The 18,156-nt window shown below is 38.3% G+C and overlaps 1 protein-coding gene across 9 annotated transcripts in view; it reads left to right on the forward strand.

The window, feature by feature from the left end:
* Positions 1–18,156, forward strand: part of LOC127414107 (transforming acidic coiled-coil-containing protein 2-like) — a 77,199-nt gene that overhangs the window by 20,583 nt on the left and 38,460 nt on the right. For all 9 annotated transcript variants that reach the window (XM_051651855.1, XM_051651856.1, XM_051651853.1 and 6 more), the window contains exons 3-4: positions 8,365–8,496; positions 14,048–14,320. In XM_051651855.1, the coding sequence (XP_051507815.1) occupies positions 8,365–8,496; positions 14,048–14,320 (405 nt within the window). The remainder of the gene's footprint in view (positions 1–8,364; positions 8,497–14,047; positions 14,321–18,156) is intronic.

The raw sequence follows: 18,156 nt of genomic DNA on the forward strand, positions 1-18,156 counted from the left end.
TGAAGAGGAGGTGTTTAGCTTCAGAGATTATATACTGGGAAAAAAGCAAAGTAATACAGTTGCAGTCAGAGCTGAGGATATTAAGTATGATATTACAGAAAACCAAAGTGAGGATGCTAGCCAACTGTCAGAGGAAGAACAGCAAACAAAGTCAGAGTTAGAGACAAAAATTGACACAGCTGATAATATACCAGACCAACAAATGATACATAGTACAGGTGCACAAACAACAACAGAGACTGATGCAGCAAAAGACACATTTATCCACAGCCAGTCAATACCAGTTAAATGTCCTGTGATATACACCCTAGAGAGCACACAAGAATTCAAAGACACAGACAGAATTTATGTTGCGGCACACACAACCTTGAAAGAAACTGGAGTAATTCAAGAGGCAAATCCTGTGAATGAAGAACAAATTAGTTCTGCAAAAGATACACAGATTATTCAGAACTCAAATGTATTCATGAAAATAGAGACATATGGTCAGTTAATTAGTGATTCACTCCCATCAACACATACTAATAAACATGCTGATGAAACGTTGTTGCACTTAGAATCAAAAATAAGACCTCAACGAAACATACAGACACAGGTGGAGTCAGGGACACAGAGGCAGAATAGTGGACAGATAGAAACAAACACAAAAGTTGGATCATGCCCTGAACATCAAAGACAGGATTTAGGACTCCCAGAACAGCTGATTCATCAGGGTAAACAGCCCTTCTGCTCCCCAAATCCAGAACCCGAGACTCACCAAGCTCATCTTTCCCTGTCTGGGGCTCTACCCGCCCTAATACAGCACACTCCACAGGGGTTTGAGCAACACAATGACCAGTATAGAACAGAAGGACCCTACAAATCAATATCAGAGATTGAAATCATACACCACAACCACTATTCGATAGTGGAAGTCAAACATGAGAAAAATGTGTCCAGTGCATCTGCTGTTGTGATTGATTTTGGCCAAGCTAAAGCTGCTCATGGACATGAGCCCAAACGGAGACTTGATTTAGAGACATGTCCACTGGAGCAAGGAAATAGACTTCCTTCAGGCAGTGGAGCTGGCACACACACACCAGTGTCGGAGAATACACATAGTGCAAGAGAGAAGGCGGAGGAAGAGAGTGCCCTTGAACAAGCTTCAGCAGAGTCCACTGCAACCACCTTTTCACAAACAACACCCACAATGACAGAAACGATAGAATGCGAAGGAGAGAAGAGGAGAGGAAATGCATACCGAAGTGCCGTAATAACAGCACAAGCAGCAGAGAGAGAATCGTCAGTGATAGTTACGGACCTGCAAGAAACAGATGAATTTCCCTGCATTAGAGGGGCAGAGAGTGAAATTAATGCAGCACAGAGACAAAAAAGCACCGTGATAATTTTCCCAGAGATAATAAACTCACCTGTTCAGAGAGTGGACGAGAAAGAGGAAATGATTGCAGAGAGCCATAGCATCAAAATGCCACATAATTCGACAGAGAGTGAAGGGAAGGGAGGGGGTCTCCCGGTCATGCTCTCCCCAGCTGGAGACAAGGATACAGGCTCAGTCAGCATGGAGGACAACGCTCTGGTCACCACTTCATCTCTGGGTGTTCTGGGAACTTGTGATTGGAAAGTGGACAGTTTCCAATCATTAGAGGGAGGAAAAGAAGACCGTGAGGAGGATTGGAAAGAAAAAGGCAGAGAAGAAGCACAGAAGGCAGCCGATGCTGGCAGGGTGTCACTGACAGAGACTGAGATGTGTCCATCCCACCACATCACAGCATCACCAGTGGCAAGACAAGACGAGAGTGACCTCATCCTTTCTGTCATAGCAGACACAGCTGACACAGCCCCGTTTCCTCTGTCCGTCAACAGAATAAGCGACTGCGACTCCATCAGCCCACCCCCTCCTCATTCCCACTTAAATTCTATGGAAACAGCAGCAGCACATAGAGACAATCAGATTCAAAGTGCATTAGGAGAGGACTTGCCAGGCAGTGATAGATCACCTCCACCAGCCGCCTCTTCGGAAATTGAAAATCTTGCAGCGCAATCCAGAAATCAACAGGTAGTAAGCTATTCAAAATCTGGAATCACAAACAGTGACACATCCATCAAAATAGAGACACAACCGCAAAACCAACAAACAAATCTTGCAAGTGAAAACCTATCTCAGTCATTTAAGCCAGAACTGAACATGAGGGATATCGCTGAAAGTTGTATCAAAGTTGAAGGGCTTACATCAACAAAAGACATGGGAAGCTCAACGTTAAAATGCATGATGACTGAATGTGCCTCTCTTCCCCCACTGTTGGTGTTTGAGAGTCTGCGTCACCCAGTAAAAGAGACCAGCTTCAACTTTGAGGGTTTTTTAAGCATCAGCAAAACAGCACCTCCTGCTCAGACAGACCCAACCACAGGCCAGAGAGCCAGTGACCTGCAAGGAATGGAGGGGGGGGAGTCCGAACCCAAAAATGAATTTTTTGCCTCTGAGGAAGAAGGAAACAAGGTAAAAATGGGGAATGAAGAAGATAAAAAGGAACAAGCAGAAATGGAATTTAAAGAGCAGAAGGACAGCAGAGAACAGATAAATACTTCTCAAGGGCAAGATGAGAATAATGTGAAAAATGTGTATGTAAATGTGGCTGGTTTGGAAGAAAGTGGAAAAGTGACAGATGAAACTTCTGACATGAACACAAGCAATCCAGTTACATTTAAATCACAGTCAGCTGCAGGTGAGAGTGCCAGCATTACAACAACAAAATTTGTGGGTAATGAAAATCTGCATGAGACTGAAGAAACTAGCAAAGTGAGGCAAGAAAATAAAGAATCTTTGAATGTTTCTCAGATCCATATAATTGAAACAAATAAGTCTGCATCCACTGGGAAGAATAGTGTTATACTGCAAAATGTTTCTCCACAAGAGGATGAAAGTCCCTCTGTGGTTTGTGAGGGGTCTGATATCAGTATGTCTAAAGGGGATGAACAGATACATACAGAAGTGGCACTTACCACAATAGAAAAACTGGATGAAGAGACCGATAAGTCAGTGGAATGTGTGTTGGCTGAAACAAGGGATATAGAAAACACGTGTTCAGGTAATTCAGAAAATCAAGAGAATGAGTCAAAGCCAGAAAAATATGGATGTGAAGATAAGTCACAGTTAAAAACCATCTCCATCTCTCTAGCAGTAGCTTCAAACCCAAACAGCATGTGCACTATTAGCACTACGTGTTTATCTCAACCAGACCAAAAATCAAACACTGAGCAGCTTACTTCAACCTCAGACATGCAAGTTCTGTCAAAAGCAGATAAGTCCACAAGCAAGCCACCCTATCCGTCTGTTTCACAACTCGGTGATGAAGTGATGAAAAGTGATGCAGTGGATGCTGGGGGCATAACTGTCCCCTGTCTTCTTGCTAAAGAGACTTCAGTTCCAGCACAAAGGGATACTTCCTTCACCAGTGCACAAAGCACTAACAGTAATGCCAAGGATGTGTCTGTCATTATACTAAAGGATCCTGGCCCAATGCTGAATCACTGTGAGTCCATTAATGACTGTGATATTGCTGTAGCAGCAACTGGGGAGCAATGCAGTATTAAGAGTGTATGTGATTCTGAAACAGAGATTGTAAAGACAATTGGAGAGGAAAACATTTATTTGCAGACAGATGCAAATGATTCGACCCACTCTGTTGGTATCTCTGCACAGGAAACATCATCTGGATCCTTTCCAGAGGGTCTGTTTACAAGTGACAGATCAGAACAGACAGGTGGTTCTCTCACAGAATCAGAGAATCCAGATGAAAATGCAAAGGGAAAAGAGCGTGAGACATCTAAGGGCGCTAGAGAATTGGCCATTGTTATAAAAGGGAAGAGAGGGGGACATTTAAATTCTGAAAATGAAAAAGATTTAAGCAGTGCACCTACAAAGGTTGTAACAGAGGTCAACACCTCAGGACAAGTCCATGAGCAAGAAGACCAGTCTCTATTTCTCTCTGCTCATCTCTATGGTGATAAAAATCCCTCTGCTTTTAAATCCAAAAAAACTGAGCCTAAGCTGCATGCAATACTACCATCAAATTCTCTTTCTGGGCATATCTGTTCAACACCATTAAACAGAGAGTTACAGTCTGTTAAAAACATTCAAAGTTCTTCAGTAAAGCCAGGCTCCTTTGAAACAACCTGTGCTGATGAGTCACTTGACTGTTACTCCACTTTGACACCACAACAAAGTCCCAATGATGTCATCAACTGTGACTCGCTCCTGATGCACTTGGAGGACAATCTCATCACACAGTGTAGGATGCTTCAGACTGAGGAGCCAGTTCATAATGTGTCTGTAGACAATGAGGAAAGGAATCAAGACACACATGAAAATTTGGAGCAGGTAAAGAGAGGAGAGCATGGTGAGGAGTTTGCGAAGGAGACTGAGGAACAAAAAGCTAAATCCAGTGCCGAAAATGAACCTAATGCTTTAGAGGTAGAATGGAATAAGCAAACAAATGGTAAGATGGAAGAAAGAAAGGAACAAGTTGAAAATACATGGAAAGAACAGAAAGACTGCAGAAAAGGGGTAAATACCTCTCAAGAGCACGATGAGACTGCTGCGAAACAAAACACTGATAAAACGGAAGGACAGAATCAGAAGTCAATGAATTTCGATTTCTGCAAGCTATCAGGAGAAAAAAATGATTTTGGAGAGGAAAAAGAATTAAATGAAACCAACCTAACAGAAAATTTAGAATCAACTCCTGTGTCTGATCCTAGTTTAACCTCCAAAGGATTAAATGAAGAGGCTCTGGGTTGTAAAGGGGCACCTAAAAGAACTCTTACCATGTATCGGAACCTGTCTGCGGCCGTGAATACTTTATCTGAGAGAGAACACACACAAGATCAAAGGGCCTTGAGCCAATCAGATCTGGTGTTTTCACAGCCCCATGAACTTCAGTGCCAACAGGAGTTCACAAGTGCCCCAGAAGCAGTATTAAGTGTGGATGTAACTAAGGATAAAAGCAATGGTTTAGAAAATGCTGAGGCCAATAATTATGCATATGCTGAGGCAAGTGAAAAGCAAGAGTCAGTGACTGTGTGCTGTAGTGCAAAGCCTAAAAGTTCCTTAAACAGCACATCAGAGAGTCCCACACTGCTGGGAGGTAATAACAGAGGTGTTATTGTTGACAATATATGTCCACAGAATGAAGAGCAGAGTGTACAAACAATAGATCTAAATGCTCATAATAGTCCATTTCCTGTTTGCGGTGAAAGTACTTCAAGAGAAAACTCAAACCAAATAGAGCAGGTGGTAAAAAAGGACAATGAGGTGTCAGTCACTGCATTGGCTGTTTCTAAAAATACATCGGTCAACCTGGTTACAGAGGCTTTAGAAACAAAAGAGCCCACAATCTCAGAATCACAGGAATGTGAGAGTAAACGTTCTGAATGTACCAAATCACAGGTCAGTGCGGATAAGCATGGGAATTTGTGGAACGAAATCCCTGGAACCAAGAAACCCTCAGAGCTTCCTGTAAATCACTCAAGTGGGTTCTATGTATGTCCTAGCATCTCACACCATGAATCCGGACGAAACACAGAGGAGCAATCTTTCGACTTTATTACCAATGGAGACATCAGAAACACTGAGATCAGACCATATTCATTGAATGATGTTGCGCAGATGTCTATTCCAGGAACTTCTCAGTTTGAGCAAGAAAAAGTGTCTACTTCTCAGCTCTCTGATGGGCAGCCCTCCACCACCACCACAACCTCTTCTTTTCCCCCTATGCTCCAGGAAAATATTAAAGTTGAACTAGAGAGAAGTGTGCAGCAGGCTTATGATGTAGAAAGCTTAGGTTTGTGCAGCCCAGTGGAGCGCATCACATCTCCTAATTCTGCTCCCCAATCTGAGACAGCAGCCTTGAGGATGGAGCAGCCTAATAAGCATTTGTCAGAGCAATTCCCAGATGGTACCCAAAACACAGAGGAGCAGGATACACAGTGTTCTGAACAGCTTCTCTCGCAGTTACAACATATAAGCACTTGTTTGAGCACCAAAAACAAAATTGGTACTATGAAACAAGACATTGTATCAAATGAGAGACAAATGGTGGAGGGAATTAAAGACAAGATAAGTGAACAAGAGAATAAGTCCAGTGAAAATAGTCACATAGAAATGACTGAAGGTGTTGAGTCTAAATCTTTGGAGTTTGTTGTTCAAGAGAGCAGATCCAAAGATAAAGAAAATCAGAGCAAATTGGCGGTTCTCTTGGAGGAGCACTCTTCATCTCTCCCTGATGGAGCATCAGTCAGTAACATAGACCAACCAGCAGAAGAAGTTACTGATGGGACACTGACAGAACTGAAACAGGCTGCTGCCATTACACCAGTGACAAAATCCAAAGTTTCCCTTCAGCCCTCTCTTATGATCAATCAACAGTATAGTCAGCAGGCCACTAGGTCTTTTATCCAACCTCTACTTGGAACCACTAAAGAAACAGTAAAAAGGGGTGGTGAGCAAAATAGTGACACAGCAGATAGTTTCATTGAACATTTAAGATCTGTTCTAATAGAAAAAGTAACACAGAAAGATGGCAGTGAAGCCAAAGAGAAAGCTAGCAAGGTTTCAGAAAGTGAAGATGAGTTGCTGGGTTCAGGCTCTGGAACAGCACTGGTATCACAAATTAAGGACAGATCAGACAACCAAGGCCCAAGTGTAATCTCTGTACCTGAGAAGTCAGATGGCAATTCTGGTTCTGATTGGCTTAGAGCTCTAAAAGAGACAGCCTCCATGTCTCAGGTCATTCGAGAGCAGAGAAATTATATACCCTATGGATCTGCAGAAAAGAGGTACTGCAGCTTTTTTTTTTTTTTTTTTTTTTAAATGTTGTATTTTTTTATTTTTTTTAAAGTGATGAAATTAAAAAAAAGAGGTTAAACCCAAAATTATGCCATCCCAGATGTGTATGACTTTCTTTCTTCTGCAGAACACAAATGAAGACATTTAGAGAAATATCTCAGCTCTGTAGGCCCAAACAACAAGAATGAATGGTGACCAGAACTTAGATGGTCCAAAAAGGAAATAAAGGCAGCATAAAAGTAATTCATATGACTCCAGTGGTTAAATCATATCTTCTAAATTGAAATGATATGTGTGGGTGAAAAACAGATCAATATTTAAGTAATTTTTTTATTGTAAATCTTCACTTTCACTTGCATATTCTGGTGTGTAAGTTACTTAGACTTTCAAATTCATCTACCTACTGTCCGAGGCTGCTCAAAAGTGGAGATTTATTGACTTAAATATTGATCTGTTTCTCACCCTCACCAATCATATCACTTCTGAATACATAGATTTAACCACTGGAGTCATATAGATTACTTTTATGTCCTTTTTGGACCATCTGAGTTTTGGTCACCATTCACTTCCACTGAATGGACCTACAGAGTTGAGATATTCTTCAAAAATCTTCATTTCTTCATACACATATAGCATGTGGGTGAGTAAATGATGGGAAAATTTCACTTTTAGGTGAACTATCCCTTTAAAGAAAAAAAAAAAAAATATATATATATATATATAATTGTTGGATTTTCATTTGTTCAATTGTTCAGTTGTCATTATGAAGAGCATACACAACTCATTCCTAAGAAGTGAAATAACTTTTTATATAACATGTAATGAGTATTATCAATGCATATTGGTACATGGATCATTTGTTTTATTAAAGCGAAAATTATATCATGATTTACTCACTCTCGTGTTGTTCCACACACGTAAGACTTTCTTTTGTACCGTGGAGCACAAAAGGAGATTTTAGGCAGAATGACACCCTCAGTCACCATTCACTTTCATTGTATGGAGAAAAAATATGCAGTGAAAGTGAATGGTAAGGCTGTCAGTCCCTAACATTCTGCCCAACATCACCTTTTGTGTTCCACGGAAGACAGTAAGTCATTCTGATTTGGAACAACATGAGGGTGAGTAAATTATAACAAAATTGAGTAAACTATCCCTTAAAGAATCAACTGATCATACTGTAGAATGTTGACCCTAATATTGACAGGACTGTAAACAGAGCATGTTATTGTAATCGTACCTTATGGTCACGTGACATTTTGAGTGAAAATGGAGCCAAGTGAAAGTACTACAGCCTATTATCTCCTGAGAGTGACCTCAACAGTGACATCAACTCATGCCCATTGGTGCAAGAAAGAATCCTTTCATACCCACGTACGAATACACACTGGGCTTCTCATATTTGGGAATACATACAGTTTCATATGTGAAGGCTGTAAGTCGCTGATGAATTATTTGCTTTGAAACAAACAGTGATAAAAATTTATTAATCTACTCTCATTGTTTATTTTCCTCTTTAGACTTTTTGAGACACTCAGTTCTCCTCAAGTTGAACTAGAATTCCAAACCCCCACTGAGGAGATTTTTCCCCCTGTGACTGAGGAGAGTTTTCCACCTGCTACAGAGCAGCCAGAAGAGCCACCAGGCTGCAGGTGAGACCTACAAAAAACCTGTACTGTATTTACTTGAAATAATTTCTTATAAATCTTGATTTGCTATCGAGTGCTGCTACTACCAACCACTTTTCTTGATCTTCGTAAGTCCTCAAGGGGTAAATGCAGTCTCTTTTCAGAGTTACTTTCTCATTATGTCTGACTATTAGTGAAGATAAGCACCAATTATTAAGATGTATTTGGTATGGCCTGAATTGAGCAGGTCACCTGAGGTACCTACAACCTCAGATTAACATGTGGTTGATGAAAGGCATTTGGACTACAGCATGCAATAATATTTCTCTTTAGATCCAGAGAATGACATCATTAATTGAAGTAGAGGGTCATGCAGTGCAGTTGGGGGCATCTCTTTTTAAAATATCAATGTTAAATGATTGTCTGGATTAAATAATTAGATGTTTAGATAACATGCTACAGATTTGGAATATTTACAATATTACCACATGGCTGTTTAGAAACACATGTGAAATTAATTAGCATCAATATGGAGCATCAGTTCACTTTCAACTACACCTGAAATGCCTTCGCGTTAGTTTTGCTTAGCCAGACTTTTGTCTTTCAAACTGTGGTTGGTCGTTTTAGGGGCTGTTCACATTAAACGTGTTTTTGCATCCATCTGTGCTGTTTCTTAATAGTTTTTCTATGTATACATGCCCTAGATGTTCATTGTGCTGCATTATTACCTGCAAGAAAGGCCCTTCACATGTCAGTAAAGAATACTCCTGTTTAAGTAGTAATTAAGTGGGTTTATTCCTATTTAAGTGGGTATGCAAGACATCACTGCAAAAAATAATTTTCTTAATTAGTATTTTTGTCTTGTTTTCCTGTAAAAGTATTACTTGACAAGCAAAAGGGCATAATAAATTAAGCCTTGTTTTCAGAGAAATCTGAAAACCTTTGAAATAAGTTTATTTTTCTTACCACACTGGCAAATAGTTTTTTCTTGTATTACGTTCCTCACTAAATTAAGTTCGATTTCTCTGAAAAAAATACAAAATATCTTACGCCATTTTGCTTGCAGTTTTTGCTTTGCAGTGTAGCCTACAGGGTCAAGAACAGTCTTTCTTGTTCTCCCTCATTCTCATTTTGTCATTATTCCCCAACTCCCACTCTTCTGTCTATATCTGCTCAACTGTAGCAGCCACAACGGATGAAAGAGGAGCACTTGCTGCTTGTCAGTCAAAGCTTTTAGCCTAGCTCCTCATTTAGAAAGACATGCCAGAGATAAAGAGAAAGTGAGAGAGAAAGTGACAGGGAGTGAGAATGACAGGAAGAGAGAGGGATAGAAACTTTGACTATGTGCATTTGACTCATTCTTCTTGCCTCAGAATCACTAAATGGCTGACCCTTTGTTGATTACCACAGATGAGGACAAAGGAATTTAATCAGTATCTGTCATTATGTGTGTGTGTGCACACAGGTCTACTTAAGGATGCATATGTGTTTGCTATTTGGCCAACAGCCTCACATGAGGTCATACCAAGCCATAGTTCAGAGCTGCTCCAGTTGACAATATTCCTCTGTGTGATTAGATAGAGAGAGAGAGAGAGAGAGAGAGAGAGAGAGAGAGAGAGAGAGAGAGAGAGAGAGAGAGAGAGAGAGATACAGTGAGAGAGAGGTAGGGAGAAATAAAAGAGAGAGGGAGTGTGAAGTGGCTGCTGCAGGAATTTTGAGTGGCGTGCCTGAAAGAATAGTTGCACACTTAGTCGCTCGTCAGTAACTTTCTCTGGCTTAGGACTGGGTACTAATCTTGGGTGAGTTCTTTGCTGTTTAAAGTGTTCTTTTTCTTTGACTGAAGTTGCTGGAGAATACAGTTTCATGGGTTTGAAGAGAGATGTTAATTACAGATTGTTTGGGGTGATGGATAGATAGTGGGAGGGACAGTAGGAAGACAGGGAGGGAATAAGGAAGCATGATTAAATGTGTTGTAGAGTCTCACTCACTCTTTGTCGTTCAAATTTACTTGCTTGCTCACCCACTGTTTTTTTTTTTTTACACTGTCAGACACCTGATGATAATGATTTGCTCTGTGTTGATGGAAGGTTAAATTCCGTTTTTGAAAGTATGAAGTAGACAATACAGGACTGTCTGTTTGGGTGAAGCTAAGATGACTTTGTTCTGAGTAATGTATGATAAACATCTGTCAACACCTTGTGTGACTGTACTAAACCACCGTTTACCCAAAACCTGTTAAATGCATATCGTTTGTGCCATTTAATTTAATGACATTTTCTGGCATGGACAGAGATGCATGATATTTGAACAATGTGGCTTTAAGAGTTTAAGTGAATTACAGTAGCTTACTGCCAAAATATATAGCCTAAAAGTTATAGTTGGATGTTTTAGGCTGGCTACCAATTTTTCACATCTGTGAGCTAATATTATCTTCTTAGGACAACTGTGCCGATTTTATTTTGAAGGACTGAGCTGCTACTGTACCATCTTATAATAGTTCTTAGATTACACTACATTAATACAGTGGATACCAGAGAAATTGTTTATTTGTATCGCTATTATAAAAACTGCATATTTAACTTACAATTTCTTGATGCTACTACCACCATTACCCACAACAGCTGCATGAAAACAGCTTAATAACATTACATGTTATTAAAAGTTATTCAAATTGATTCTAGCTGACTATATTTGTTTTGAATTAGATTTGAGTTAAAGTTCATGTCGACTAGAGCTAATGCTGATTTTGATGGAACCTACCACAAAATTACAGAATAGGTCACATGAAACAGGCTTCTCTGTTTCTTAATTTCAGACATTTGATGCTGAAATAGGCCTGCTGAATGTATTTCCAAATTATTCCATGTAATTTAAATTACTTTATTACTATGTTTGAAGTGAACTAATGAAACTAATGAAATTAATGAATGTGGATGCTATAACTCCCAGGAGATACAAAACGAGAGAGGGGAAGGGGTTGGCTTGGAAACCATGTGATGAGAGAAACCACAAGAGCAGAGCAACAGTTACTATGGCAACATGTGTTAGCCACCGCAATTATTTATAATAGGTTAATAGGACAAAATTATTTTTAGAGGAAGCAATGAGAGGGCTTTTAATCAAAACGTAACAATTTTACATTAAAAGACAATACCATACGCCTTATTGTTATTGTAAAAAACCTACCACACTGTAATTGTCCAATAACACCATATATCTCAATGTTAGTTTGACTCAATATATAAAGAATGTTCCAAGCAAATTAGGAGTTGGTTCCCATTAAAATAACCAAATTTGAACCATACAATAACATTCTGGTTAGGAGTGTGAAAAGACTGTGATATGGCGACTATGCTAACATTAGTGACGCTGTTAGTTTTATGGCTGCTAAAACACCAGCTCCCCCTTGCTGTCTTTATTTATTACAGTCTGTTTGCTATTAAAAACCCTGTCTGGACTCCTCTGAACACAGCTGGTCCTGGGAGATTCGATTGTGTTTTTGTGACTTAATGTGTGTGACTGTGCATTTATGTGCTCTTTCCATAGCTCTGGTAGCCTACATTAGGAACCTTGTTGTGTACAAAGTTAGTTGTGGTTTGTTTTTATGTCTAAATGCAATCTCTCCATATATGACTAAAGCTTAAGAAGCAGAGAAACCTGAATTGTCTATGCGTGCATAGGCCTGATTAGAGGATAATTTTGCTAACTGTCCACAAGTGTTCCTAATAGGATAGCACAGTGCTATGTGCAGTTGTTTAGACTCTGTGGTGGAGCAAGCTGTATTTTTAGTATGTGACATGAGGCACAACCCTTGACTGGAGCAGCTGAAGGCCTGTCTGCAGCTCTGCCTGTTGGATTACATTTAGCCTCTGATGTTGCTCAGCTGGGTGTATGCCAGCTTCTTCTGGTCTGTGCTAGTGAAGCAGGGTGCTTTGGAAGTTGTTCTGTTGTTTATTATAGAATGTGTGCTGAACCTAAAGTTATTGACATTGGCTTTGCAGAGCATCACTTCTGACAAATATATTGTGTGTGTATATATATATATGAGATTTATTTTATGTCATTTTAATAGGGTGACAAGATTTTTAGATTTTTTTTGTAAAGGAATAGTTCAAAAATAAAACATTATGTCATAATTCATCAACCTAAAATTTAAGTCCATTTTCGGTAAAAATTCTGATGTCCGTTCCATGTTTATGAGCCTTATTTGTTTAAAATTCTTCTTTGTGTTTGAAAGAAAGAAAGAAAGTCAAATGGGTTTGAAACAACATCAGACTGAGTAAATTATGACAGCATTTTCATTTTTGGGTGAACTATTCCTTTGTCTCGAACTGGGACGGCAAGGGGCTGAAGTTATCCCTGTGAATTTTTCATTGGAGGTTTCCACCCAAATTGGTGACAAGATAATGATTTGAATAGCAGTTCCAAAAGATGTAATTTATTTCATTAAAATTATAGAAAATGTCTTACAGTGCAGTTGATGCATATTGTATTAGTGCCATTTCTTTAGGTTATAGGAATATTCCAGGTTCAATACAAGTTAAGCTCAATCAACAGCATTTATGACATAATGTTGATTACCACAAAAATTCATTTAGACTCGTCCCTCCTTTGCTTTAAAAAAGTAAAAATCGAGGTTAGAGTGAGGCACTTACAATGGAAGTGAATGTGGCCAGTTTTTGGAGGGTTTAAAGGCAGAAATTTGAAGCTTATAATTTTATAAAGGCACTTACATTAATTCTGTTAAAACTCATGTATAATATGAGCTGTAAATTTGTTTACATGGTCATTTTTACAGTCATTTTAGGGTTTGTTTACATCAACGAAGTTGTAAAATTGGCTTTAACTTTATACAAAAAAGGTTAGTAAGTGACTGTATCACACTAAAATCATGTTTACACTCATGTTGTTTTAGTCTTGTGGCTATACTTAAAAAAGTGAGTATTTTAACTTAAAATGTGCCCCATTCACTTACTAATTGTAAGTGTCTCACTGTAACCCAGATTTTTGCTTCTTTTTTTTTTTTTAAGAAACAGAGGGGCAAGTCAAAATACATTTTTGTGGTAATCAATGTTATGCCACAAATGCTGCTGATTGAGCTTAACTTATTGAACCTGGAATATTCCTTTTAGTCTAGTATGTGTTTCAACACTCTTTGTACCTCCCTTCTGTTCATTGAGAACCACAAGTGATACCAGAGATGGACGATAAAAGGACATTGAGGATACTGTCAAAGCCAAATAGCTGAACCTAAAATATATTTAGCCTTTATTTACAGCTTCTTAGGGGCTGTTTACACTGAACATGTTTTTGCATCTGTCCACTCTGTTTATCAATTGATTTTCAAACATGTGCTAGATGGAGATCTTTGAATGTTGTGCTGCATCTCTTGCTGAAGCCCCACATTTTTTAGATGTTGTGCCAAGTTAAAAAGGACTTTGGATCCCTGTGAACTACTATGATATTGGTTCTGACATGAACCTTCTCATAGGTGGCAGCAGTTCTCTCCTCACCTTGCCCTTTGTGTGTGTGCATGTCTGTGTGTGGTGTTAATGTTTGTATTTGTGTTGTGCAGGTCCCCCCAGACAGAAGTTGCTGAGAGGAGTGTGTCTGTACCCTCTTCCCCATCACCCCGACCACAGCAAGCTATCACTCCTGCCCTCCTTGCCCACCTACTCCAGGACACAGTTGAGTTCACCACCCCGCCCCCTACTCCTCCAGAGAGGGCTCCTTCTGAACCTCAAACACTTCCTTCGGCTCCTTCTCCTTCTGATTTTCCTGAGACTCCTCCTGCTGCTCCTCTACCTCATCCAATTCAAGAGCTCCAGCATTGTGAACCTCCAGCCAGGTATAATAATTTACCCAGTGTACTTGGTCACTGTGAATTTCAGAGTGTGTAAGATTGTGAGGATGTGAGGATTGTGAAGATTGTGAGGATATTGTGGGACGAACTGCCCCATGCTGGGTCATGACCCAGAAATGGGTCACAGGTCTGTTCTGATAGGGTTGTGGACAGCAGGGGAAAAAAACAATGCAAAATGTAGCTAACCATACAATTTGCATTGATAAGATAGCAAAAAGTCTTATTCTTCACTTTGAAGAAGCTAGCCAAATTAGGCAGATGTCAACATGGACAGGTTGCATGACATGCCCTCATCCTCAAAAACAATGAACTAAAATATGCGAGGTAAAAGAAAATACAACCCAGACTGCGTTAAATACAGGTTCACTTGTTAAAGCCTATTCACACAAAATTCGTGACAGATTTATGAGACGAATTGCAGAGTGCCGACACTGGTGATCACACTTCTAAAACTATTTATGCTCGTACAAAATGGTCAATTTTGCTATTCAGCCTATTTCAAGTTAATCAGTTTGCATATTGTAAGACCATTCCAGTTAATGGTAATTTCAAAATTATAATGAAACATTTCAAAGTTAATATGGTTTTAAGGACATTTTGTTTGCTTTTGTTCGATGAACAATTTTGGTACTATGTTGGGTTGCCACTTGATGTCTAGTGTAAATTTGGGTCCTGAAGCAAAATCATTCAAACACCACTGTTAGAAAGAACCCTAATGGTTTGAAAATGTGAAGCCAAGACATTGGTTATGTGCATTCCCTTCTTGGAAATTATAATTCACATGAGGTTGCTTTCAGATGTTCTTCATCCATCTACATCTAGTCTGTTCGTAATTATCACTGTGGTGAGGGGAGCTAATTAAAATTGACATACTGACATACTGCAATCTGTTCTTGTTCATTTCACTTTGCACATCTACAATGATAATAATAGCAGTGGTGATGCTGAGGAATTTGTACCATACACAGAATGTACTGTACTGCAGTCTGAGTACCTCTATACCTATAATGATTTTCTTAAGTAAAGGTACCCAGAAATGTATTTTCCAAAAAGATCACACAAAGCAGTGCATAAAACAGTGGACACAAAAATTCAGACAGCAGAGGGAGTCTTTCAGCACTCCTGTCTGCCTGAATGTGAACTTTGCTGCCTTCTGCAGCATATAGCGTGTAAATGCACATTAGACTTGACATACATCCTTCAATTTACAAGGACTGACTGTGTTTATTATGGCACAAATAAAGCCTGTAGGTTTGGATAATGTCTTCCTAATCATTGTCTTTTTTAGGTATACACATGTTTTTACCAAATTTTCACTCTGTATGGAGAATTAAATGCAGATTTATAGAGACAAAAAACTGTATTACAGTTCAACCAAATTACCTGCCCACAATAGGGCTACAACTAACTATTATTTTGATAATCGATTAATCTACCGATGATTAGAATGATTATTCGACTATTCAGCGATTTTTGTAAAGATTAATCATTAGCTCTTAACCGATTATTCAGCTTGTGCCCTGACTTAAAAGGTTGTATTAAACGTGTTTACTAACAATAAAGAGGACAAAGTCATCTTTTAAAAAATACCTCAATGACATTCACTGAATTAAAGGGAAAAAATACTTTTTATTAAGTTTAATTCAGTAAAGAAATTCACTGCAAAAAATCCTATTGTTATCAAGTGTTTTTGTCTTGTTTTCCATTTAAAATAATCTAAAAATCCTTAAAACAAGATACATTTACTTGAGAAGCAACATATAAGATATTTAGACTTGCTTTAAGAGAATGTATCTTAAATGTAAGTGTATTTTGTATATAAGTGTATTTTTTCACTTGGTTATACTGCTGCGAGTGCAGTAAAGACAAAATATACTTATATTCAAGATCTATTCTCTAAAGGCAAGTATAAATATCTTATTTGCTGCTTCTCAGGTGAATGCATCTTTTTTAAAAGGATTTTTAGATATTTTAAAATATTTGTATTTTTAATATTATATTCAACATTGTCAGTTAATAATTTTTTCTTCTGCAGTATAGCTGCTAAAGAAAATGTACATTGTTTTAAAGGAGTTTTAGATATTTATATTGGAAAACAAGCCAAAACAAAAACAAATAAAAAACATACACTACCGGGCAAAAGTTTTGAAACACTTGACTGAAATGTTTCTCATGATCTTAAAAATCTTTTGATCTGAAGGTGTATGTTTAAATGTTTGAAATTAGTTTTGCAGACAAAAATATAATTATGCCACCATATTAGTTTATTTCGTTATAAAACTAAAATTTAATAAAAAAATAAATAAAAAAAGTTTTTTAAATTGATGACTTGGACCAAATAATAAGGAAAAGCAGCCAATAAGTGCCCAACATAGATGGGAACTCCTTCAATACTGTTTAAAAATCATCCCAGGGTGATACCTCAAGAAGTTGGTTGAGAAAATGTCAAGAGTACATGTCTGCAAATTCTAGGCAAAGGGTGACTACTTTGAAGATGCTAAAATATAACACAGTTTTGATTTATTTTGGATTTTGTTTATTCACAACATAATTCCCATAGTTCCATTTATGTTATTCCATAGTTTTGATGACTTTACTATTATTCTAAAATGTGGGGAACAAATTATAATAAAGAATGAGTAAGTGTTTCAAAACTTTTGACCGGTAGTGTATTTTGTTTCAGTGTATAATGGGGCGAAGACTACCCTCTCTCACCTTTCTGTTCACTTCAATCCATCTTTAACTCACAAAAAACCCTCTCTCTTATTAATAAAGCTGCGTATTGCCAATTTTCTTCATGATAAGAAATGCACAGTGTCATATATTATGATTCAATAAGCTAACGCGAGCCATCACGTTATAATCTAGCTGCATTAAGCATGCGCGCTCAAGGGACGAGTGTCCACGCGACAGTGTGTGCATCAGCCGGGTACAATTTCAATCTCTCTAATATAAGAGGTGCTGACCACACAGAGAAATGCCAGTTTTGGAGTTTGTAGTTATTTACACAACCTGCTTCCTTATTATTTGAACTTTATTAAAGCTATAACGCATTAAATATAACTGCATTAATGATGTAATGCCTGGGTGTTTCCTTTAAAAGATGCTCCACACGCAAGTTTTACTTCAGCAGAACTGCAGCTCTAGATCCAATTATTCCACAACGAGAGTGCTTCTGTATTTACTTATTTCGTATTTTTGCATTATAATTCCCTCACACTTTGCGATCTACATCACCTGAAGCTGTTTGGAAGGTTTGGATTGCGTCTGGACTGTGAGCTGTGTAATTCTTCCTCTCCTCAGTCAGGCAGGAACAGCAGTGCTGCTCTCGTGCGTCATCATTAGAGTTTAATGTAGGGATGGGCGGACCGATCTTAAAATATCGATACTTCCGATACTGGTGTTGTATCAAAATTCTTTAACTTGGGATATTATCATTTGGTTACCATGAACATGAACATAATCATAAGCTTGAAAGTGAAATAAAAAGGATAAGGCCATATTAGCAAAACTTGTGCAGGGTGGGAACTATTTCTTCTTCCACACATCTTAACATGCATTGCACCGCCACATGGATTATTCAAACAAGAGGGATCAGTACCTTGTAGAGGTAATGATAGAAAATCAGAGAAACAGCTTCTGCAGTAAATTCACACTAAAATAACAACATATCTAAAGGTGACATTTCTTATAATGTCACCTTTAGATATGTCATGTTCTTAATAATAACTATGTGTGTTAACTATGGTTTAACTAAATACCATGGTTAAACTATAGTTACTATAGTGAAACCATGGTTACTTTTTGTTAGGGTAAACAAA

This window comes from Myxocyprinus asiaticus, chromosome 23, assembly GCF_019703515.2.
Source record: "Myxocyprinus asiaticus isolate MX2 ecotype Aquarium Trade chromosome 23, UBuf_Myxa_2, whole genome shotgun sequence".
Lineage (NCBI taxonomy): Eukaryota > Metazoa > Chordata > Actinopteri > Cypriniformes > Catostomidae > Myxocyprinus > Myxocyprinus asiaticus.